Raw genomic sequence first — 25,712 nt, 5'->3', positions numbered from 1 at the left:
CAACCAAGTGACTAGAGGGCTGGAACTTTCAGCTTCACCCCCCACCTTCTGGGGAGGGGAGATGATTTGATCAACCAGTGGTCAATGATCTGATCAACCGAAGCCAACATAAAAGCCCTACCAAAGAGGTTCAAGAGCTTCTGGCTTGGTGAGCAGATCTACATGCCGGGAGCATGGTGCACCCCCAACTCCACAGAGACAGAAGCTTCTGTGCTTAGGATCCTTCTGGATCTCACCTTATGTATTTCTTCCTCTGTCCATTTATTATTATACCCTTAAAATAAACTAATAAACATAAGTAAGCATTTCCCCGAGTTCTTTGGGCTGTACTAGCAAATTATAGAAGCTGAGGAGGGGGTCATGGGAACCCCCAACTTACAGCCAGTTGGTCAGAAGTACAACCTAGGACTTGAGGCTGGCATCTGAAGTGGAGGCAGTTTTGTGGGACTGAGCCCTTAACCTGGGGGTCTGCTCTAGCTCCAAACAGTTGGTGTCAGGATTGCTTAATGCGAAGGAAAACTCCACATGTTTAGCGTCAGAAGTGTTGTGAGAGTAGAGAGAGTTTTCTTTTAAATACTTAGTACTCAATAAATATTTGTTTTTATTATTTATTGTTAAACAGTAAGGCAGGAAGGACAGGGATTTGATCATCATTTACTGATCTAAAATTCTGATTCCTAAGAATCAGATCACTGATTGAATATGAGAGAGGCAAAAAGAAAACTTCTCCAATATTTTGAGTTTGGGTAACCTGGTTCATTCATTTAGTAAGTATTTATTAAGTCTTTTCTATGTGCCAAGCCCTGTGCTAAGAACTTTGCATTAATTTTTAAGAACTCTAACTCTATGAGGTACTACAGGCACTATAAGATAGGTACTACTTCACCTTTACAGATAAGGAAATTAAGGTACAGAGAAGTTAAAGGTGAATATAAGAATGATACAAGAGTGATACAAGAAAATTCAGAGAGAGACCTAGTTTGGGGAGTATAGATAGCTCTATAGGTAGGTCATTAGATGGAGAGATATAGAATCAATGTGTTCTCATGTATATGGAAAGAGATAACTACTGAGAAGGTGTTTGAATGGACAGGGTTCTAGACTTGAGTCATCTCTAGAGAATGGAGGGTTAAAATGACAAGAAGTAAACAGCTATTTACTATATCATACTAAGGGGGACATGAAGAGAAATCAGTGAAGGAAATACAGTGGTATGATTAAAGTCAAGTAGTACATGTGAGCTATGTTCTTCAATATTACATATTCCTATGAAAAGAAACATAAATTGTAGAGAATTTTAAAATATCTGCTTAGGGTCTTTCTTAGTATCGATATGAAAACTATTTCGGTACTTCAGGAGTTAGTGGCCTTGCCTGGGTGTGTTATTTGCTTACTTGCAGTTCCAGTGAGTTCTGGCATCTATCTCTGGAGTTACAGTTTCAATTGCTCTCTCAAACAAGTTAAAGCTTTCTCTTATGAATACCATCTGTGTTTCCTCCTAAGGCACTACGTGTGCCTTATTTTCTCCAGCCTTTCTTCTAGTATACATTAATTTTGTAAATATTTTAAAGACCATGGGAAAGGCACTATACCAGGTGTAAAAAGGGATGAAAGACAAAAAAAGTTTTACATAGTTTCTGACCTCAAATAGCTCTTAGGCTAGATGACTACACAGCCATCATCCATGATACCAAGTGATGTGCCATACAGAAGACAGGGTACAATGGGATTCTGGACAACAAAGAGTTGGGAGAAGCCTTCATAGAATTGGTGATATGTTAACTAGGTCTGTGTGTTACATCCACTTATTTAAAATATGTGAATATGTCTATACATATATATTCCTTTCAAAGTTTAAAAAAATCACTGATCTCAGGGCTGCAGCAGACCTTGAGAGATTATCCGATTCAGAATATCACTCTACATGTTTGATACACAAGGCAAGTGAGACCCATAGAAAGACATGCTTGTTCATGTAGTACTTTCTTAGGTTTAAAAAATGGTCATGAAATTGCTAGAAGACCTTAGTGGTTTCATGTGCATTGCAATGTTTCATCAATTCATCTTTAATTATGCAGGGAAACCCTTTATGGAATTAGATTTGGTCCTATTGGTTTTTAATTACCCAAGTTAGTGTGCATTTTTATCTGGTCACATGGAGATCCCAGATTCATAGGACTTGGCAGTTTCAAACCAGATTTCTTCTACAGCTTTCTGGCCCATGTCAAACATTTGCTGTAAGTGCTTCCACCCAGTTTTTGCAGTAATCATGAGATACTCTTTGTTCTCTGGGTATAGCTGGCAAGAGTATGCAGCTAAGACAAGTGACTGACAAAAACGACTGCAAACAAGTAGAAACAAAGCACCCCTCTCCACAGGTGTCAGTGGGACTACACTTTCAAACCCTGCAAGGACATGACCTCCTACTTGTATAGGAGTCTTGCTTTCAATCATCATGTACATGATGGTGATTGCCACTTCAAACACATAGTAGCCATAGCTCATGTCATCAAAATCTAGAATCCCAGACACTTGATATACAGCATCTCCAAAGGCTGACTTGCTGGACTCTATTAAAATGTTATGGTCGTTAAGATCTCCATGATTGATACCTGAAAGGAGAAAAATCAAGCCAAGTAAAAACAGTTGTTCAATACCCTAGTTCATTCTCTTTCCATTTCTCTTCCTCAGGTATGGACATTCAGATAATTTGATAAGCAGTCAGAGATAAAGAGCTAATCCCTCTTTTTCTTGAAATAAAATAATTTCCTCTGAAAAGGATAAAAAGCAGTTAATTTTGGTGGTTGTTTTTGCTTTTGCTTCTGATCAATACAAAGCCAGAAGATGGAGACTGTAGTCATTGTGAACACCTGATTTTGGCTATGAGCCAAGTAAAGGGAAAAGAACTGTATACACACACACACACCCCTACGTGTGTGTGTGTATTCATATTATTATAAGAAGCAAAAAGTCCTAGAATGAACCAGATGTGCCTTTATTTTAACCTAGGATTTCTAAAAGAAATTTCTGATGACAAGGTAATTCCGAATGTCCCCAGTCTTTTGATTACTGGAATAGGTGGTGTTATTTTAAGACAGTACCACTCAAAGTGGGGGGCCTGTGGCTAGTGCTGGCCCACAAACTGTTATTAGTCTGCATCAAATAAAAACAGAAATTGAGACTGTTTAGATAATTTCATAGTGGTTTTTCATCAAAGAGTATGACAGGGGCCTTATCTCATTAACAGTATAGGCCAGTTTGGGTGTTGTCAAATGTGCATGGTAAGTCATATGTGGTGTGAGCCGTGAACTAATCTTGAATAGTAGGGCCATGTATCAGGCTGCAGTGGGTTGGGAGAAAACCCCAAACTTTTACCATGGATAGTTTGAGAAGCACTGATTTAAACCACTGAGTGAGGGGACTTCCCTGGTGGTGCAGTGGTTAAGAATCCGCCTGCCAATGCAGGGGACACAGGTTCGAGCCCTGGTCCAGGAAGATCCCACATGCCATGTAGCAACTAAGTCCGTGTGCCACAACTACTGAGTCTGTGCTCTAGAGCTCGCGAGCCACAACTACTGAAGCCTGCACGCCTAGAGCTCGTGCTCCACAACAAGAGAAGCCACCGCAATGAGAAGCCCACGCACTGCAACGATGAGTAGCCCCTGCTCGCTGCAACTAGAGAAAGCCCGTGTGCAGCAACGAATACCCAACGCAGCCAAAAATAAATAAATTTATTAAATAAATAAATAAACCTCTGAGTGAGGATTAGGAGGAGATGGGGATGTCCACGCCTACTGAAGCAGTTAGTCATGTACTTTATAATAAGTACGTGATATAAAGTCCACAATATTAGCTTCTAAATATAATGTTGATTTCTTCTATATGAGTTAGTATTGTGTAATTCATGTTAAGTGATATGGCACAGTTGGTGGCCTGTAAAAGCAATGAATATTACTGTAAACTACATGCTTCTGATTTTGGGGTTCATCATACAATTGATGCCATGTCATAGTTTCACTGGCAATATTTTTTCTTCCTAGAGGTTCATAAAGTAATTGGATATCTTGTACAGTCAAATGGCATTTTAGAATCAATGAAATGTTACTTCACTAATGCAATCTGTATATGCAAGAACCTCTCTCATTTTGTTGCTTCTCTTCACATGTCCAATGGCCTATTAAGAAATGATACAGCTACTCAATGCTTGGAATAAAATGACAAAAGTTGTTGAATTTGAGAATTAACGAAAGAAAAGAAAGAGTTCTGATCCAGTTGGCAGAGTGAATTCATTCTTTGATAACCCCAATATACATAGCAATGATAAAAGTAAAAAGAGAAAACAATAAATATACAGCCAGCCTCAAAACCAAGATAGATTTATACACTAAAAACAGAATAGAAATGCCAAGCACAAGCAGTGCAGTGAGCAGGAATAAAGCCACAGGCTTGTCTATTGTGTTCCAGATCAGCAGTGTGCTTTCCCCCTTTGGGAGAAGGAACTTAAAATGCTACCTGCTGGTTGGGAAACAGACTCACCACATGAAGCTGAAGGCAGTGATGAGGGTTTCCCAACTCTTAAAAGGATGACAAAATCTGCTACAACCCACTGTTTAGACTACTGCAGGTCCAAGGAGGCAGAAGGACAAAAATATAGCCTTAAAACCAAATGCCAAACCAGGCTGCTGTGTGACTATATTCTGTGCCTGATCATTCGAGTTACTGAAGTCTTTGGTTCAGTGTCTATAGTCAGTTTCTTGTTCTTGCTCATGATACCTTATTTCCCTGTGTGCTGATATAGAGTATGTTCTCTGGCCACAAGGCAGTTACTCTAGAAAAATAATCAAGAAGAACTTCTAACACTGAAAAATACAATGAAAAAGTTAAAAACACAATGGTTGGGTTTAAGAGATTAGACATAGCTAAAGAGAGAATCGATAAACTAGAAAATTGTTGAAAATGCAGCACGGGCAGAGAAAAAGATTAACACACACACACACACGTGTGCGTGCGCACGTGCGAGAAGGTAATATACACAGAGGATTCAGTGAGAAGGTCTAACGTGAGCTTAATTGGAGTCTCAAAAGGAGAAGAAAGAGAGAAAGGTGCAGAGGCAAGAATTCTCCATAAATGGTGAAAGACCATGTACACACACAGATTTGAGAAACCTGAGTAGATCAAGAAAAAAAAATATTTTAAGAAAACATCTGAAAAGCATCCCAAAGGAGAAAAAGACAAAAGCAACAGACTGACAGCTGGCCTCTTAGCAGCAATGGAAGCTAGAAGACAGTGGAATTCTAAAATTCTAAACCCATGAAATCTAAAGTTCTATAGGCTGTGAAAATCTCCTCAGGGATGAAGACAAAATAAAAAACATTTTCAGACAAAATCAGAGAGAGTTCACCATTAGATAACTGCATTAAAGGAAATTCAGAAGGTTGTATTTCAGGCAGGAATAAAATAACTCCAGACAGAAGGTTTGGGGTGCTGGAAGATAAAAAGGGAATATATAAGTAAATCTAAATAAACTAGACTCTAAAACAAAAATAATAATGTCTTTTGTGGTAAAAATATAGAATTAAAGTTTACTAAAACAGCAGCATATGGGTCAGGAAAGAGATAAATGGAATGAAAGTATTTTAAGGTCCTTGTATTGTCTTGAATAATATCAGACTTTGATAAGTTAAAGTCAAATGTTAGAATTCCTAAGGTAATCATTCAAAGAATAGAGAGTATATAATTTTCAAAGTGTGGGAGAGAGAGGAAAAAAAAGACAAAAATAATAAGCACAAAAACAATTCACTCAAAAGAAGGGCAAAAAGGAAAAGAAAAAATGGAAAAGAGAAAAAATCAAGAGAACAAAAATATGACGGGATAGCTATATAATGTCAGATGGAGTAGACATTAAGGCAGAAAACAATGGCAGAGATAAAGAAGGATACTTTATGTTGATAAAAGATACAATTTCCTAGTAAGACAACAATTCAAATTTTATATGCATGTTGCCTTGAAATATATAAAGCAAAATTTGACAGAAATACAAATAAAAATAGACAATCCACAATCAGACTGGGAGATTTTATATATACTTTTCTTAATAATTATTAGAACAAGCAGACAAAAAGATAACTCAATAGTATAGAAAACTTAAACAACATGATTAACAAATTTGACCTACTGGACATATGTATAACTCTGTACCCAGCACCTACTAAATACATTCTTTTTAGCACACAGGGACCATTTTTTAAACATTACCAAATGCTTCATTATAAAGTAAATCTTAACAAATTTCAGAGTACTAAAATCATATAGAGCTGCTCTGTCCCACATAGTAGCCACTTGCCACAAGTTACCATTTAAATTCATTAAGATTAAATAAAATAAAAAATCCAATTCCTTAGTTGCACCAGTCATTCAAGTGCTCAGTAGCCACACAAAAGCTAGTGTGTTAGACATCACAAATACAGAACATTTCCATCATTGAAGAAAATTCTACTCGAAAGCACTGATACAAAATACGTTCTCTGACCATAATGCAATTACAGTAGAAGTCAACAGTAAAAGGACAATCAAAAATTTCATCATATATATCTTTTATTGATCTATATCAATGGAGAGGTAGACCAATGTTCATGGATTATCTTACTCAATCTTATAATATAAATATATATACCCATTTTCTCCAGATGTGTATACAGATTCAATTCTAGCCAAAATCTAGCCAAAATCTCAACAAAATTTGTCTTTAAACATGACACGCTGATTCCAAAATTGATATGGAAATGTAAAGGACCAAAAATACTCAAGACCCTCTTATAGAAGAACAAGAAGGTGGGAGGACATGTTCTACCAGATATGAAGACTTAAAAAGTTAAAGAAATTAAGATACTATGGTAATCTTTAGGTATGCTCAAAAATATTCCAGTTATCTTCCTTCTAGGAACATGCTGGGTTGCAATTCCCTGCTTCCCCAAAAGTTGTATGCGGCCGTGCGGCTTTTTTTGGCCACTTACATATGAACAGAAATGACATCACTTCAGGGCAGAAGCTTTAAGATCCAGCGTACAATTTACTACATTTTCTTTCCCCATAGCAACATTCCAGTTGATGAAAGTTCCATCAGTCTAAATCCCAAAGTGAGAAAACACAGAGCCCTAGTGAATCCATGATAGACCTGCAGCTTGAGTTGGAACTGATAAACCTTTGTTATTATAGTCCACAAGAATTTGGGGGTTATTTGTTACTGCAGCATGACCTAGCCTAGCTGATACACAGTGTGGTATGGGTGCAGAGACTGACAAATAGACCAATAGAGTAAAATAGAGTCCAAAGACATATTTGATTTACAACAGAGGTAGTACTGGAAAACAAAAGGAAAAACATGGCTTTTCAATAAATGTTGGTGAGAAAATTTATCAGCCATAAGACAAATTCACACCATATATAAAAATAAATTCCAGATGGATTATAGGCCTATTATGAAAGGCAAAAAACTAAAACTTTAGGAAGATAATATAGGGTAATATCTCATGACCACAGGTAGGGAAAATTTCTTTCAGAAAACACTAACCATGAGGTAAAAGATTGATATATTTTCAACCAATAAATTAAGGATTATTCATCAAAGCATATCATGAAGAGAGTGAAAAGACAAGCCACAGAATGGAACAAAATATCTGTAACACATATAACCAACCAGGGGCTTGTATCCAGAAAATATTTTGAACTTCTAAAATCAATGAGAAAAAAATCCCAATAGAAAAACAGGCAAAAGACTTGAATAGGCACTTCACAAAAGAATATATCCAAATGGCCAATAATTGGGAAATGTATATTAAAACCACAATAAGCAACCATTACACACACATCAGATTTGCAAAAATTAAAGTCTGATAGTACCAAGGTTGTAGAGGAATATAAATTTTATTCTCTGCTAGTAGTGGTACAAAGTCATACAACCACCTTGGCATTAATAATGCCACCTTGTTTGGCATTATCTCTGAAGTTGAAAATGGACATGAACTATGATTCAGCAATCCTACCCCTGAGCTCATGAAGTCATATACTCAAAGAACTCATGAACATGTATAGCAAGAGACACAAGAATATTCACAGAGCACTGTTCTTAACAGACCCAAACTGGAAAGAACTCAAATATCTTTGAAAAGTAGAATAGCTAACGTGTGGTATATTTATGAATCACACACTCTACAGTAATAAAATTTAAAAATAAGCTATAGCCACATGCAACAACATGGATAATCTTACAGAAGTACTATTAAGAAAAAAAAAAAGGTAAGACACAAGTGAATATATACTGCAGGGAGACGGGACAGGGAGACCAGTTAGGAGGCTACAGCAATAATCCATTTGAGAAATGATGGTATTTTGGACCAAGTGGTGGTAGTAAATGTGGGGAACAGGGTTAGAAGTAGGGTATTCTTTGAAGTTAGAACTGATAGAATTTGACTGGATGTGAAGTGTGGGAGAAAGAACAAAGTCAAGCTGATGACTTGTAGGTTTTTGGTCAGATTAACTAAGCGAATGGTGGATACTATTTTAACAGAATGAAGATGACTGGGAGGGAGAAACAGGTTTGAGGGGGAAAAAAATCAACTCCTTTTTTTTTTTTTTTTTTACCACATTGTGTTTACACAAAGTAAGTGCCATTGGACTGAACTGTGCCCACTCACCCCCCTACCCCGAGTTCCCTGCAAATCTATGTTGAAGCCCTAACCCTCAGTGCAATGGTATTTGGAGATGAGGCCTTTGGGAAGTAATTAGGTTTAGGGGAGATCCTGAGTGTGGGGCCTTCATGATGGGATTAGTGTCTTCATGAGAAGAGATACTGGAGAGCTTGCTGGCTCTCTCTCCACCATATGAGGAGGACACAGAGAGAAGAGAGTCCTTACTAGAACCTGACCATGCTGGCACCCTGATCTCAGACATCTAGTCTCCAGAGCTATGAGAAACACATTTCTGTTGTTTAAGCCACCCAGTCATTTGTGTTTTTTTAATGGCAGCCTGAGCTGACTATTACAGAAAGCAGAGGACAAAAAGGATGTTCAAAGCCTATCCTCGGCTTTACTAGAAATGCCCCCTCAGTTCCTTGCCCTTTGACCAGTACTTCATTCTGGGTCAGAAGGTTTGTTACACCCTAAAGAAATTGTTGTGCATGTGCATAAGGAGATATGCCCTAGATTGCTCATTGCAGCATCATTTATACAGAAAAAGAAAAAGGAACCAACTAAAATTCCATTAACAAGAGGATAGACCCAAAAAAATTACATTAAAATAAATTATGGAACACACACACACATACACACACACACACTATGGAATATTATTCAGCAGTTAAAGCTAACCAACTAAATGAACTAGAACTACACATATTAAATGGATCAATCTGAAAAACAATGTTGAATAAAAAAGCAAGTTGTAGAATGATAATATACAGTGTGATGCCATTTATCTAAAGTTTGAAAGCATGCAAAATACTACTGTAGGTAATTTATGAATATATACATATGTAGTAATATTAAAACATATGCAAATTTAGTAGGGAGGGGAGAGGTAGAATCATGTAAAGTTTAGAGGGGGCTTCAAATGTAGCAATTTTAAGGGATTAGAGGGGCCTTCAAATGTAGCAATTTTAAGGGAAGTGAAAGTATTATTCTTTAAAAGCAACAGGAGCAAATCTGACAAAGTTTTAAGATTTGATAAAGCTAAGTTGTACCTCCATACTTTGCTGATGGTTTGAAATTTGACAATTTAAAAATCAAGAAAAATACTGATTTGAATGGGGGGGGATACTCACATTCTCGAAACTGACTTAATTTGGTCATTACTTCATCCTTGAACAGCTGAACAACCTGTTCGACAATCTCTCGATTCCGATTCTGGCCCAAGGCATACAGGTATTTCTCCAAAAGAGGAACATTTTTCAGATTCCAGATGAAGTTCTCCCGATGAAGACTACTTAACTTTGGGTGATGGAATTTCTAAATCAAAAGCAAAGAAACTCTTAGACTTTTAACAGCACAACCACTATGGAGAGGTCCGCACCCTCCAAAGGGTGGGCTGGGTGTGCCTTAGGGAAAGAGCTGGCATTCTCTCATGGTCACTGACTTGCTCCATTTACCTTCATCCACAAAGTGGTAATAACATCCTATTTCTAGAGGATCTCATAGTTTTGAGAACACATTCCCATCTTCCCCGACCCTCACAACTGGGCAAAGATAGGTGTCACCATCTGCAGCCTACCAAAGGAATGGAGGCAGCTCTAAAGAACTCTGTGCTGGGCCCCCTGCTCCCTCTCCGACTTCATCTTCAACAACTTTTTTTCACTCTCTTCTAATCACACTGACACTGGCCTCCCTGCTGTTCAAGGAACATGCCAGGCACGTTCCCACCCTTTTACGTTTGCTGTTTCTTCCTCCTGGGGACCCCAGGAATCCGTATGGCTAATGCCCTCGTTTCCACCAGGTCTTTACTCAGAAATCACCTTCTGGGGGAGGGTTCCTTGACCACTCCATCTAAAATTTCAACCCTCTCTCCAATATTTCATATCCCTCCTCTCTGCTTATTTTTTCTTTGTAAGCACTTGGTACAAAATGCTGTCTAACAGTCACCAAGATTCCCTTACTTACCTTGGTATCCTTGCTAGAACGTAAGCTCCATGAGGGTCAGGAGCTTGTTTTGGGCCTGCTTTGCTCACTTCTGTATCCCCACATCTAGAACAGTGCCTGGCACATAGAAGGCACTGCTCAAGCAATATCTATTGAATAAATGAATGTTCTTAGCATAGACAATTCTAGAATTGGAAAGACCTTTAGATGTTGACCACTCTATCTAAAGTTCTAAATGGCTTTGACCATCATTGCACAAATGAAGAAAAGTTCAGAGAAGGATGATGAGTTGCCACTATGGGGCTGAGGGGGGACCCGGGTCTGCAGACTCCAGTCCAGACCCCTTTCACACAGTGAGTGCCTGAAGGGGTCTTGGTGTCCACCCAGTGGAGTAGCTTTCAAATTTTTTTGACCATGACTTGCAGTAAGAAATACGTTTTACATTGCAACCTGGTATACAGGTAACACACACCTAGGGGAAAAAAGTTTCTGTAACAATACTTACAACCTTACATGTGCTGTATTCTGAGATTTTTCACTTTATTCTATTTCTTTAAAAATGTTCCTCTAAATTGATTTTAACACCCACTCTCATGACCTGGAGTTTGAAAACCTCCCCTTGATGCTCCTGTTACTATTATCATGTCCTTGCTAAGTGGTCATGTAGCCTCTGTTTGAATACTTCCTGCAGGAGGTACTTTTTACCCTCATTGAGATGGCTCTGTGTTCTCTCTTTTGCAGAGCTAAAAGCTGCCTCTCCCATAGTGTCTATGCAACGGGTTCCAACTGTGACCTCTGGGGCCACGGGAACAGGATTAGTTCTCCCCCACATGACTGTCCTCTTGATATCTGAAGACAGCACTTCTGCCCCACAGTCTCTTCTGTAGAGTAAACCTTTCTAGTTCCTTCAGTTGTTCCTCACATGACATGGTTTTGAATCTCCTGACCATCTGCTGTGTTAAATGTCACTGTGGATCACAAAAATACTCTACACAGTAAGCACTGAAAAACACTGTTAGGAGTTGTGACTTCTGGGGAGTAGGACTGGAAAGGAACTAATAATGAAAATGATGGTAGAGAGAAAAAAGGTTCATTTTACACCTTTCAGTACTGCTTCAGTACTGATACTTTTACCATGTGCATATATTACTTTTATTTTTAAAGAAGGCAAAATATAACACTCTTGTTTGGTTTGCAATAGAGCAACCGTCCATTCAGGGAAGGCTCCGAGTCAGTTTCTAAAATGGTAGCACTGTTACCCCGTGCATCCCACTCTGGTATGGAGTAGTGGGAAGAATACTTGGGATCTGGACTTGGAATCAGACAGATCTGGGTTTCAACTGGTTTTATCACTTAATATCTCAGATCTTAGTTTCCTTAACACTGAGATCAGGTATCAATACCAACCTCACAGGGAATGTAAATTGGTGTAGCCACTATGGAAAACAGCATGGAGGCTCCTCAAAAAACTAAAGAGTTGCCATATGATCCAGCAATCCCACTCCGGGTCATATACCCAGAGAAAACTCTAATTTGAAAAGGTACATGCACCCCTGTGTTCATAGCAGCACTATTTACAATAGCCAACCTAAATGCAACCTAAAGCCAACCTAGGAAGCAACCTAAATGTCCATCAACAGATGAATGGATAAAGAAGATGTGATACATGTATACAATGGAATATTACTCAGCCATAAAAAGAATGAAATAATGCCATTTGCAGCAACATGAATGGACCTAGATATTATCATACTAAGTGAAGTAAGTCAGAAAGAGAAAGACAAATAGCATACAATATTACTTACATGTGGAATCTAAAATATGACAGAAGTGAACTTATCTACAAAACATTAACAGACTCACAGATAGAGAGGGAAGACTTGTGGTTGCCAAGGTGAAGGGGAGGTGGGGGAGGGAAGGACTGAGAGTTTGGGATTAGCAGACACAAACTATTAAATATAGGACGGATAAACAGCAAGTTCCCACTGTATAGCACAGGGAACTATATTCAATATCCTGTAATAAAACATAATGGAAAAGAATATGAAAAAGAATATATATACACAAGTATAACTGAATCACTTTGTTATACAGCAGAAATTAACACATTGTAAATCAACTATACTTCAATAAAATAAAATTTAAAAAATACCAACCTCATAGTCATCTGTTGATAAACTAAGACCTGAAATAAAGATTTCATACATAATAGGTTCTCAATAAATGTTTGTTGAATGTGAACCTTGCAGCTTATGTGCCTGACTTCTCTGGCCTTTCCATCCTTTGGCTCCTCAGCACACCAACCTGAGTTTCTGACAGTTTAATCACTACCCTTTATTAGCCTATCTAAACCTACCCCTTTTCAGCTTCCTCCCTCTACCTCTCACACCAATTCCCATTTCTCAAGCACCTTGTTTCCTCTGCTACGAAGCTCTGATCACACTCATAAGCCCACCCTATATTTTCTTCTTTCTTATACTTAAATGAATCTCCTAAGATTGACCTCCAGCCCATTTGTGAACCAAGCAGCAACCAAATTCCAGTACAGATCAGTTGGTCCCTTCACTTGTGAACGCTCAGTTATGGCAACAACCAGAACTGCGTTGTACTCTGGGCTCCTTGTACTCTGGGCCCCCCAGGCCTGCCCAGCCACTGGAAGCTTCAATGGCCCAGCCACATCCCCAGCAGGGCAGTCACAGCCTCTGCCACACCCCTGGGATTAAAATTCTGCACCTGTGTGGTATCTTGTGCAAACTCCGTGGTTCCTAGTGCTTATACAGAAATTAAAAACTTACCACCTGCAAAGCCATGGGGGGAGGTTAGGTGAGGGGATGAACAATGGGAATAAAGCATGATAAAATGCATTATAATACCTAGTGGGAAATGCTTCTCTTGGTTTCCTCTAGGACTCCCCTGTCCCCTGCGAGACAACTTAAGTTGCACAGCAGAGTGGCAGGTGGTTAACTACACAGCAGAACTCACTGTCAGCAATAATGTGGTGCTATCTCCCCCTGAGAACTGTATTTTCCATTTCAGAATTTAGCAGCAAAAGTTGAAACCTCAATGGCAACGGGCATATTAATAAAGGCCACAGGTAGTGTAGAAGGAAAGATCAGTAATAAAGAAGTCCTCTGTAACAGACACTCATCTCAACAGCTCATTTTGTAGATTTGATTCTGAGGATGGTAGAGAGACTTTCCTGAGCCTTCCAATCCATTCAAAGGTCTTTCTAAATAAAAGTAATATATGAAGAAAATTTCCTAACTGTACACTTAATTAGGAGAGGCTACTTCAATCCAAATTATATTAATGTTCACAAATTGATGTTTTTAATGGATGTCCACAAATGGATTTGCCCCAAATTAACTGAAAACTATTATGACAGAAATGCTTAAACATTTACTAACCAAACCCTCAGTAAATATCTATTGAATAAACAAATAGAGTGCAAGGTGAAATGGTAATTATTGTCAACATAGAGAAAAGTCTTTCAATTGGCAAACATTTACTGAGCACTAACTATGGGATAGTGTGGTCTCGGACTCACAGAATGTATAGTTTAGTGACTCATTTTGGGGTGATGGGATTACTATTAACTTTAATTTTTTTTGTATGTTAATCTGACTTTCTTTAATGAGTCACTGAAAGGGCTTTTAATCAAAAAAGAGTTATTTCTATTTGGGGATAAAAAGGTAAATAAATACTAAATATTTCGAGTGTAATATATATTTCAGTTTCTGGCCAAGAGGGAGTAACAGGGTTTATCCTCCTGGTTGAAATAGTTACAACACTGGACAAAATATATAAAACAATAGTTTTAAAGTTACTAGACATCAGGCAATGAAGGACAGGGATCCCTGAGAGATGGAGAACAAATGAGGTGAGTTTGTTTCGGATTTTGGCCTTGATAGAGGTGGAAGTGCAGGGAGGGGAGACCCAGGCAGAGCCCAGGGAACTCTCTGAGTTGAGGAGGCAGAGTCTCTAGGAAGACCAAAGCTGCTAGAGTTTTCAGAATAGATGACCAGAAAACAGGTTGCTACAGAGAGAGAGAGCACTCTAGAGACCTGGAGAATGTTCCCTTTGAGAATCTGGCAGATCAGTGTATGACTATGAGGAAGCTACTCAACGCTGGGGAAAGAACCACCTGAAAGGATTAGAGGGAACAGTACTTGGATACACAGGGTCAGGAATAGCACCTGTTCCCACCAATCATACTCATAGTTCATGGGACATTGGGTAGAGAACTCAGAAGGGTCTTGCATTAATAGCGGGAAATAATTGTCCCTAGACTAAACCCAGCCCTGGTCCCACCCAGCAAGTATTGAAAGCAAGACACAAAAGCACCAAACTGCTTCAACTGCATCCACTCAAGGAAGCTCAATGAACACCAAGCACAAGAAACATGACCAAAACTATACCAAGACACATCATGATCAAAGTGCTCAAAAGTAGAGATAGAGAAAATCTTAAGGACACACACACACACACACACACACACACACACACACACACACAGAGGACATATTACGTTTAGAGGAACCATCTGACAGCAGATTTCTTATCAGAAACAATGCAAGAGAAGAAAGTAGTGCAATGTGTTTAAAGCATGTTGGAAAAGACAGTCAACCTAGACGTTTATGTCCAATGAAAATATCTTTTAAAAATGAAGGTGAGGGCTTCCCTGGTGGTGCAGTGGTTGAGAGTCCGCCTGCCAATGCAGGGGACACGGGTTCGTGCCCCAGTCCAGGAAGATCCCACATGCCGCGGAGCGGCTGGGCCCGTGAGCCATGGCCGCTGAGCCTGCGTGTCTGGAGCCTTTGCTCAGCAACTGGAGAGGCCACAACAGTGAGAGGCCAAAGTACCGCAAAAAAAAAAAAAAAAAAAAAAAAAAAAAAAATGAAGGTGAAACAAAGACATAAGAAAGCTGAAAAAATTCATTACCAGCAGCCCCACACTGCAAGAAATATTAAAGGAAGTCCTTTAGGTAGAAGGAAATAATATGGATCTACAAAAAGTATGAAGAGCACAGGAAAAGGTAACCATATAGTCAAATATATTATTTTTTCCTAATTAAATCTCTTTAGAAGATAATTGAAAGTTTAAACAAAAATAATAACAATGTATAAGTAAAAGGTATGACAACAATAGAATAAGGACAGGAAGGAAGAAACAGAAGTATACTATGTCAGGTGCATATACCATACATGAAATGATATAACTTGAAGATAGACTGTGATGTTAAAGATGTAGTCTATAAACCCTAAAGTAATGACTAAAATAAACAGAGTTATAGCTATAAGCCAACAAAGGAGATTAAATGAAATAAAAAAATACACGAACTAAAAGAAGGCAGAAAAAAAAGCAAATTCGAGAATAAAGAATAGATGTGACAAATAGAAAACAAATATCAAGATGATAGGCTTAAACCTAACCATATAAAAAATCATATTAAATGTAAATGGTCTAAACATCCCAACTGGAGGTCACAGATTATCATATTGGATAAAAAAGCAGGACTCACGTGCATGCTGCCTACAAGAAATACACTTCTACTATAAAATACCAAAGAATTTTTCCCTTGTTCGCAGAAGACTATAAATATCAAGTCTCTGAAGGTAGAGAGAATTAAAAAAATCTCCTAAAGCTTATTGTTAAAGTGTTCTCAGCCCTGTCTCATCTCTCACTTAACTCTCCTTAAGTTTCTACCTTACTCTTTTCTCTAAAGCACCAACCAGATAGAAAAAAAAAACTGTGGACAGAATCAGGGAGTGGGAGCAGGCAGGCTGATCCCACCGGGTACTAATGGAGCACATGTGAAATGCGTAGAGGCTGATCTGCTTTCCTGTACGGCAGGAAGCCTTAGCTTCCACAGATCTCAACACTTTCTAGACCCCATCTCTGACATTTTCCCCTCCCTCTGGTCCTTTGTTCTAGGCTGTGGAGGCAACCACTTGATTGCTACCAGAGAGAACCCTGCCTACTTTAGAATGGAGCTGTGTCCCAGCAAACTCAGGTTACAGTCCATGTCCTGCTCAGTCCTTTCCTCTCTCACACACTTAACATTAAATCAGTCACCAAATTTGGTTGGCTCTTTCTCTCTTTTTTTTTTTTTTTGTGGTACGCGGGCCTCTCGCACTGTCGTGGCCTCTTCCGTTGCGGAGTGCAGGCTCAGCGGCCATGGCTCACAGGCCCAGCCGCTCTGAGGCATGTGGGATCCTCCCAGACCAGGGCACGAACCCGTGTCCCCTGCATCGGCAGGCGGACTCTCAAACACTGCGCCACCAGGGAAGCCCTGGTTGGCTCTGTCTCTTAAATATATCTTGAACCTTTTCTTGGTTCAAGCCCTCAATCAGCTTTTTCCTGATTACTGCATTAGCTTCCTAGATGCATTCCCTGCCTCCATTCTGGCTTTCTGCCAATCTACCTATCATATTGGCCCTCAGAGGGCTATAAATTAGAATTTTTTTTCCTGTTTAAAAACCCTCCAAGTCTCCCTACTGAGCAAGCAAATAAGACAAAGTCCAAACTCCTTAGTGTCATATATGGTAACATATTTTATAATCTGACTCCACCCTATGTTTCCAACTTTATCCCCTGTCTCTCTCAGGTTTAACCCCTATACTCCAGCCACAGTGAATTATTCAGAGGTTCTAGAACATAGTCATTGTACTGCCATGATTTTTTCATGCTCTTTCCTTTCACTGAGCACCCTTCCTCCTTTTCTCTGACTGACTGATGGATTTGAAACTTTTAAGAACTAGCTCAAAAGTTTTTTTTTTTTAGTTAAAATTTTTTTTTATGAAGCCCTCCTTGAATACGTACTATGTGTTTGACACTGCTAGACATGAAGGATAAAAGACGAGTAATTAAGATGTAGACCAATTTCTTAAGAAGGTCATTTCTTCTTATGTAGCATATGTAACAGGAAGCACAAGCAACAAAATTACAATACCATACATGATAGACCGTTACCCTGATGGCTCCCTATGAACCATGCCTCCTGGTGTGCATGCTCTTGTGCAGCTTCTCCCGCTTGACTTTGGGATTAGACACGTCACATGCTTTGGCCAATGGAATATGAGCTAGCATGATTCAAGCAGAGGCTTGATAAGCATTTGTACACTGGGGCTTGTCCTCTTGGCACTCTCTCTTGGAAGACAGCAGCTGTGTTGTAAGAATGCTCAAGGCCATCCTGGAGGATGAGACACCAGGTGAAGAGAAGAGGACACATGGAGAGGATCTGAAGCACCGCAGCTGAACTCCCAGCTGAATATAGCTGCATGAGTGACCCCAATTAACACCAAGAAGAGCAGAGAGGCCAGTCAACCCACGGAATCATATGGGTTGACAAGATGTACAAGTTCCGATGAAGCAAAGAGAAGGAAGTGATCCTCTTCGTACAGCCTGGGAAGAGAAAGAAGGGTCCAGGGAAGATTTCACAGAGGAGGTGGTGCCTGAGCTGTGTGTTGAAGGATAAGTAGGAATTTTTCAGAGCAGGGGAAAATGTATTACTGGTTGAGAAGACGGCATATGCAAAGGCACAGATGCATGAAACAGAAAGGCACATTCAGGGAATGACGGGAAGTTCTATTCTGGTGGTAAGAGAAGCATGAAAGCGGAGACATGGACAATGAGACTAAGCAGGGGAGAGGCAGGGATGAGGCCACACAGTGCCTTGTCTGAAAGAAACGCTGAGGACCTCGGCCTTTACTTTGAAGTCAGTGAGAGGCCACCGAAAGGTTTTAACTATAGAACTGACATAGTCAGATCTGTAATTTTAAAAAGTAACTCTGAACTGGTATAAAGAATACATTGAAGGAGAAAAACACCTGAATGCAGGGCGGGATAGTCGAGGCAGGAATGGAAAGAAGAGGATGGATTGTAGAGACATTTGAGAGGTAGACTGGCTAGGATTTAGTGAGTAATTGGAAATGTTTTACTCATACAAACTGTTGTTTACTTTTTCAAGAAAGTGTCTATCTGTCCCCCTGGAACACACTCCTCTAGGACAGGGGAATCTTTACCTTTCCCGCAGTGCCTGCCATAGAAGAGGTACTTAGTGAACATTTGTTGATTAAATGAAGATGTTTCGGTAGGTCTGGAAAAATCTTTGTCCAACAAGGTACCATTTCTATAGGACCACAACATCCTTAACACAAGTCATTTCAATCCATTTGTAACACAGCTATTGCTTCATATAGAGGTCTGGCTATGTCTTATCTGGATGAAAACTTCAGGTTTTAATTTGTGAATGCAGACTGTTTTCAGTGAGCAGCATAAAGAATACCATGGATTTCTAAAGATGTAGGTAATCTTGCTAGTAGACTAGTAAAGTACAGACCTGGGCAGAAAGAAATCTTTTACTGTCATAAAATGTATGTATCTACTACCCTATTTCCTTCGTAACACATGTTAAGAGGCGCCATATAAAAAAAGAGTCTGACCCTAGGTGTATTTAAAATAAAATAAATCAAAACCAACACATAAAAAATTCTTATAAGCAAAATAAAACTCCAGATCTTACCTCCAGTGTTTTATCCAACTTGGCAGCTACTCTTCCAATTTCATATAATAGCTGGGGGCTGCTGGGAATCTCAGCTATAGGCCTTCCTGGCAGATACGTCAGCAGCCTCACCAAGTAGCTTTTGATTTCAGAGCCGCTATCTAGATGGATGGAAGTATATATCCTGTCAATTATTCTTGAAAAAAAAAAAAGAGGAGAAGCTGTTCTGCCTTTCCAATTACTATTGCAAAGAATAATACAGAACAAGAGAAAAAACACGCTAACCTAGGACAAGTCAGCAGGATTCTGTGAAGCAGGGCCGAATGGATCAAGCAAGCAGGTACAACAGACAGACATTAGGACATTGGGACCAGCCATTTACATACTAACATAACTGTGGCCCCAAGTCTGCTGGCCTTAGCTCTAAACATAAATCACCTGCTCTGGTAAGTGAAGGCCTAAAAAACATTTTTTATAAATTTAAAATCGAGGAAGGAATGATAAAGAAATGAGTGTTTCAGAATCACAGGCTTCTTTAGGGACAAACTGCTGCTTGGAGAGCTCTATTAGATACATCTTAAGAAAAAAAGAAAGATACATCTTAGCATTTAGAATTGAGAGGAACCAAGTTTCACAGATGAGGTTTCCTTAAGAATTTAAGTTGTGTACCCAAGGTCACATGTACAGTAATTACAGAGCTGGGATCTAAAATTCCTGATTCTGTGTTCTTTCTACAAGATCACAGCACTGAAATATACAGCTGATCTGATGAATAAAAATATTTAATTATTTTCCTAATTAAAAATAAAAGTGCCCTTAGTTTCCACATGTCCCTTTAGTTGTTCATCCATCAGATCCTTCCCAGGCAGAAGAGTTACACCAGACCCAGGCTCTAACCACTTCTGAATCACAGCCCCAGTCTCTACTTGGGCGATGCTGTGGCTTCTCCCAACTGCTGAAAAAGTAACCCTGTCTACACTTGGAATGACGTACCTGTTCTTGATATTTCTACTTGTAGCCAAAATGCAGTAATGCACATGGACAGGTGACGACCAGTGGTAGTCTCGTACCTACTGATATGAGAGAGGTTAAGTTGTCTCCTTTAGTACGACACATGGAGGCCGTTGGAAATCCAGCTGCTCTCAGAAATATGACGATGTGACTCTGCACTTCAATCAGGTCTGGAGTTTTGCTTGACTCGCTGTTGCTTATTTTGAGGACATACTCATTTGGGCCATCTGTAGTGTCTTTGGTTCTTAAAATGCATACATGAAAGTTTTGGTCATCATAGCTAGGAAGTGGCTTGATCTTGGAAACTTTTAATCCAAATACCGATTCCACTAATGCAGAGGCTTGTACCTCACTGAAAGTGGGTTTGGTAAGAGCCTGTGATTGCTGACCACCTCCACTTGACATTATTTCTAAGGAAAAAAAAAAAAACCCCAAACAAATAAACTAGAAAAGGGACATATAATGAATATACTTATTTAAAATATTTTTCTTAAGACAGACCAATAATGTTTCCCAGTACTGATTCTGTATTTCTCTTGATTATGAATTTTCACTCATAAAGTTAAAAAAATTAAATGAGTGTATGAGATAAAAAAGCAGTGAATAAAAATCCTTGTACCATAAATGATTTCTAAACTCACCTCTCAAGCAAAAGGTATGTTCCCAGGGACAGAATGAAGACCAGGAAAGTGCCTTGGTATCACCAATTCCTCCACCCCTCCCAGTACCATGAACTTTATTTAAAGGGGGAAGTTAGGTCCTGAGAGGTTAGTGTCTTGCTCAAAGTTATATATAAAGTTACAGTGAGAACTCAGCCCTCTAGACTCCTAATCCATAATTATGTACTTTGGACTATATTACCATCAGTTTTGGTTTAAAATATAAATTCAAATACAGTGATCTTACTTTTCTGTGTTAAATTATAAAAGTCATCATCTAGCTTATTGCACATACTTTGAAGGGTGGGCTGATGTGCAAAGCATCACGTGAAGCACTGTGGGAGACAGGAAATGCACTTAGAGGGCTCTGAAAAGTTAACTCATGGTCACAGATATCCCAAATAATAAAAAACATAAAAGCTGTTCAAAACAAGTTATAAGGCAGTAAGTGATAAACTGATAGAATGCCAAAGAAAACACTGAATTGAGTATAAACCTGAAATGACTGAATTATCACTGAAGTGACTAAGTTTACCTTAAATTGTAAAGAATAAAATTTCTACTATTAAGCAGACTAGGGGCTTAAAATAAAAATTAAGGAGGCTTCCCTGGTGGCGCAGTGGTTGAGAGTCTGCCTGCCAATGAGGGGGACACGGGTTCGAGCCCTGGTCTGGGAAGATCCCACATGCCGCGGAGCAACTAGGCCCGTGAGCCACAACTACTGAGCCTGCGCGTTTGGAGCCTGTGCTCCACAACAAGAGAGGCCGCGATAGTGAGAGGTCCGTGCACCGCGATGAAGAGTGGCCCCTGCTTGCCATAACTAGAGAAAGCCCTCGCACAGAAACGAAGACCCAACACAGCCATAAATAAATAAATAAATAAATAAATAAGGTCGCTTATAAAAAGTAAAGGTGCTTCTGAGTTTATGCCCTATGAAATTAATATCTACAAAAACTGTGGTAGAAATTCAGGGGAGACAGAAATTACTACAGCCTAGGGATATTCTTGAGAAGATGGATTTGAATTGAGTTAGTAAATATGAGTTGGATATATAGGATGCGGGAGACTGTTTTCTTCCCCTTGATAATGTCACCCTCTGCTGCACATACTTGGCATATTTCCTGAGTGTATATATATATATATATATATACATATATATCTAGAGAGAGAGAGAGAGAGAGAGAGAGAGAGAGAGACAGGAGGCAATGTAAGGCTTCTGAATATCCTTTAGGACCCAAATATTTAAGATCTTTGCAATCTCGCCTCCCCCTTTTCCCAAAATAGTTTTATTCCAACCCTTCCTTCATAGTAAATTGTAAATAATTAATAACATCTTGGGGATGGGTTGCATTTTAGGGTGCAAGTTAGATTGCTGTTCAAGGGATGTAATGTTACATAAAAAGAATCTCATAAACAGCTCTTGTTGATAGAAATCAGAACAGCTGTTGCTTCTGGCAAGAAGGTGGCATGAGGGAACAACTTTCTGGGAGGAAAATGTTCTGTATCTTGACTAGGTTTTGGTTACATGGGTGTAAACATTTGTCAAAATTTAGCTTAAAACTTAGGTCAGAGTAAGATCTGTGAATCTCACTGAATATAAATTTTACCTTAAGAAAAAGGCTTTGTGAGAGACTGGCTAGGACAGATGGTGGGGTGGGATCTTAGGACTTTCTCAGAGCTCCCCAAATCAGAGCATATGCCTGTTAATGTCTACTCACTTCAGATCTATGACAGACAAAGTCCAACTTATTCCAGTGAAGGGAAAGGGATAAAATTCAGGGAGGCACACTAGGGCTCTCCTATATGACCCCCTCCCTGACTCAGCCCCAAGACTATAGCCTGATGACTCAAGTGATAAGAGTATAAACCCCAAATGCCAGTCCCCTCCCCATCCCTCCTTGCCTGATCCTCCTAACCTAAGTGATTCCTCCTGCCTCTAAACTTGCATAGCCCCTTGTGCCGCTGTAGGTTTCCACCACCTGTTATAGTTATTGCATTCTTGCCAATTGCTTCTCATGTCTGCTTTCTGACCAGTGCATTTGCTTTCAGAAGCAAATTAAGTCGTTCAGATTTTGTTTACTAAAGACACGTGACAAAACCTAAATGGGGTTTGAAACCATCTTTGCACCTGAAACTTCTGGGAACCAATATATCCCGTCACATTGTATATGGGCTTAAGACTTCACATGGGATTTTAACATTCCTTCTGGAGATTTATAAACAGGTGTAAGGCCCATATTCAGAATGTAATATGAACTAAAGCTTTAAATTCAAGATGAAATCCTGCAGTAATTTTTCAAATCCTAAAGCATTAAAGATGTCAGGATAACTCTGAATTTGATATGAATTATAAATACTTAAAGTTGGAAGGACGCTTAGAGGCAGTTAGTGAAGGCCAATCTGCCTTCCAGTCTAGAAAATGTTTCTGTAACATTCTTGAATGGGGTTTGTTAAGCCTCTACATGAAGCGCCCTTGTTTTCTAAAGCAATGTAAAGCAATGTTGGCAGCTCTAGCCATCAAAAGACAGCCTGGTGTTAACAAAAAGTTGTGCTGGTTAAGTGTATTTTACCACAATTTTTTTTTTTTTTAATGAAGAAAAGAGGTGCTCTGCTGGGAGAAATAAAACATATTTTATACCTAGCGTCTGAAATTTTTGACTATTCACATCTCCTCTAAAAGGGAGTTGGACTAGATCATCCCTAAAAATCCCTTCTAGTGCTAACATTCTCTTTCTAAAGTTCTTTCTTTTTGAGCTTAAATTTGCCTTTTTTTCTTTGTCTACAAAGACTCCAAATTATGGAACTAATGACACAGATCAAGTCAGCTGCTGTAAGTAAGTAAATACAGAGAAATATATGTTAAGAAATGTCTGTCTTGACCAAATGTCTTTTGCATGGGTGGAGGGGGCAAAGAAGGGAACTCAAATCCTGTAGGTAGTTGATCTATATTTCCTGCCAACAGTGTTTCACTTGGCTTCTGAGAAAGCACTCAGGAAGCAAATGTTTTCCAACTCCAGGGCTTATGCCAGAATCTCAAAACCTTTGTCCTACAACCAGGGGAGCTGGACCTTAAACTCTGCACTTTGTGTAAAGTATACCAGAAAATAAACAGGAGTCATTCTTGAGTCCCCTCCCTCATTCTCAAAGTGTTACCAAGTCTAGTAAATTCTACCTTAGCATGTCTTCCAAATTGCCCTTCTTGACCTGCAATTTTTTCTGCTATGCCCTTCCAAGGTTGGAGAGCAAGGATTATACCCAGTAAATCTCTGTACCCCCAGCCCAGACTCTTATTAAATATCAGAGGAACTAACGAAAGGAGGGTTGCCTTTACTCAATAGGCTCATGGGGCCGTTTACCCTCGAAGGGAATCAGGAAACAGAAAGGCAGGGAAACTAGAATCTGTAGTTTTTCGTTGCGGAGCACAGGCTCCGGAAGCGCAGGCTCAGCGGCCATGGCTCACGGGCCCAGCCGCTCCGCGGCATGCAGGATCTTCTCGGACCGAGGCACGAACCCGCGTCCCCTGCATTGGCAGGCGGACTCTCAACCACTGCGCCACCAGGGAAGCCCTAGAATCTGTAGTTTTTCAGAAGACAACAACAGGTGCTGTGAGTGTCTTCCTTCTGGGTGAGAGGGAAAGAGTGGTGGGCGAGCGGGCTGCAGAAGAGTCAGGAAAATAAGGGAGAAGGAGGCCACACAAGTTCAGAACGTTATTACTTTAGTGAGGTCCAGTCGAGCCCTAGAAATTGTTCCCACCAGACACCTGGCCGTGAGTGCCAGGCGCCGTACCTCCCCTCTGTCAGGGTCTCCGCACAGGTCTGGCAGAGTTGGACCAGATGGCTTCTCGGGTCCTTCGCCCCAATTCTGGGATCTCAACCCAGCCCTTCTGGGTTACAGGTGCGATCCAGGGAGGAAGGTGACTTGTGCATCACCTACGCAGCGAGTCTGACGTGGATCAAGGATGGGAGAAGCCCGAGGCTCATGACTCCTGGCCCGACTTGCAGCAAGCCTCCCTGCTCTCTGGGCCAGCCTCCCAGAGGGTTCTGGGGTTCGTCTCTGCTTTCCCCACCCAGCTCACCCGCAACGACCCGAGGTCCTGAGGTGACTCCCGCTCTCCAGCAGCCCGGGACTGTAGCCGCAAGTCCTCCGCTCTAGCTCGGAGGTCTCGCCTGACTCGCAGCTCCTGGGTCCGCCCCTCGTCCGGGACCGAGAGTCCTGACTTCTGATTGGCTCCTCGAGATCCCACCGCCGCCAATCAGCGCAGACTCTTGGAAGGCGAGGCCCGTCCAGGCCGACCTGGGCTATTCCAGCCCTGTCCCCGGCCTAAGAGGCTGCGAACAGAAATTCCGAGATCGGGCTTCGGATGGTCTTTCTGCAATCCCACCCCGCCTTCTCTCGGTGGTCACCCCAGTCAGAACTCGGCCACCTCACTACAAAACTGGATTTCTTGTTTATGATTGGCTCTTCCAGATTTCGCCCCGCCCCTCCCTTTGGTGAGTAGCCATTTAGCAGGCTTTCAGCTCTAGAGTGGCACCTTGCAGTTCCTCCCAGTCCACGTAGCTGTGGAGGCTTCTTGGCCTTATCCCAGGATTCTAGTTGTCTGGGTAGAATTCGCGTCCTCGTTTTTCTCTCCTCGCCCTCCCTTCCCTCCTGCTGGAAACACGTATCCCAGAGGCTTCGCAAGCGTGGCCGAGGTGGCCTCAAACCCATCCTGTCCCCCAAAACATCAAGAGTTCAGCTCGGAGGACCTGGGAGTTTGACCGGGCAGCGTTCTGCACAGGACCTGGTTCTCCCGGGATACTGGAATGTTAGTATGTGAAATCGTCTCATTTATCAGTTATGTCCACACGTTCCTTGTATTGATGGGGAAACTGAAGTCTAGAGGGCACAGAGCCTCAACCAGACCTGGTCACC

At 40.4% G+C, this 25,712-nt stretch overlaps 1 protein-coding gene across 1 annotated transcript; it reads right to left on the bottom strand.

The window, feature by feature from the left end:
• Positions 1-1,179: 1,179 nt before the first annotated feature.
• Positions 1,180-24,996, bottom strand: HYKK (hydroxylysine kinase). The gene is made up of 5 exons (XM_079913403.1): positions 24,877-24,996; positions 20,202-20,552; positions 19,153-19,292; positions 9,818-10,001; positions 1,180-2,612 (listed from the first exon to the last, which is right to left on the bottom strand). The coding sequence occupies exons 2-5, from the start codon at positions 20,545-20,547 to the stop codon at positions 2,152-2,154; spliced, it is 1,131 nt and encodes a 376-aa protein (XP_079769529.1). The 5' UTR covers positions 20,548-20,552; positions 24,877-24,996; the 3' UTR covers positions 1,180-2,151.
• Positions 24,997-25,712: the final 716 nt, after the last annotated feature.

The sequence above is a fragment of the Stenella coeruleoalba genome (genome assembly GCF_951394435.1).
Source record: "Stenella coeruleoalba genome assembly, chromosome: 2".
Taxonomy (NCBI): Eukaryota; Metazoa; Chordata; class Mammalia; order Artiodactyla; family Delphinidae; genus Stenella; species Stenella coeruleoalba.
Note: the sequence above shows the minus strand (reverse complement) of the source record. Positions and strands in the feature narration are given on the sequence as shown.

Coding starts and splice junctions, on each gene's coding strand:
- HYKK (XM_079913403.1), bottom strand. CDS start 20,547: ATGTCAAGTGGAGGTGGTCAGCAATCACAGGCTCTTACCAAACCCACT. Junction 10,002..19,152: donor AGTTGGATAAAACACTGGAG/GTAAGATCTGGA, acceptor CTTTTGATTTAG/AAATTCCATCACCCAAAGTT. Junction 2,613..9,817: donor ATTAAGTCAGTTTCGAGAAT/GTGAGTATCCCC, acceptor TTCTCCTTTCAG/GTATCAATCATGGAGATCTT.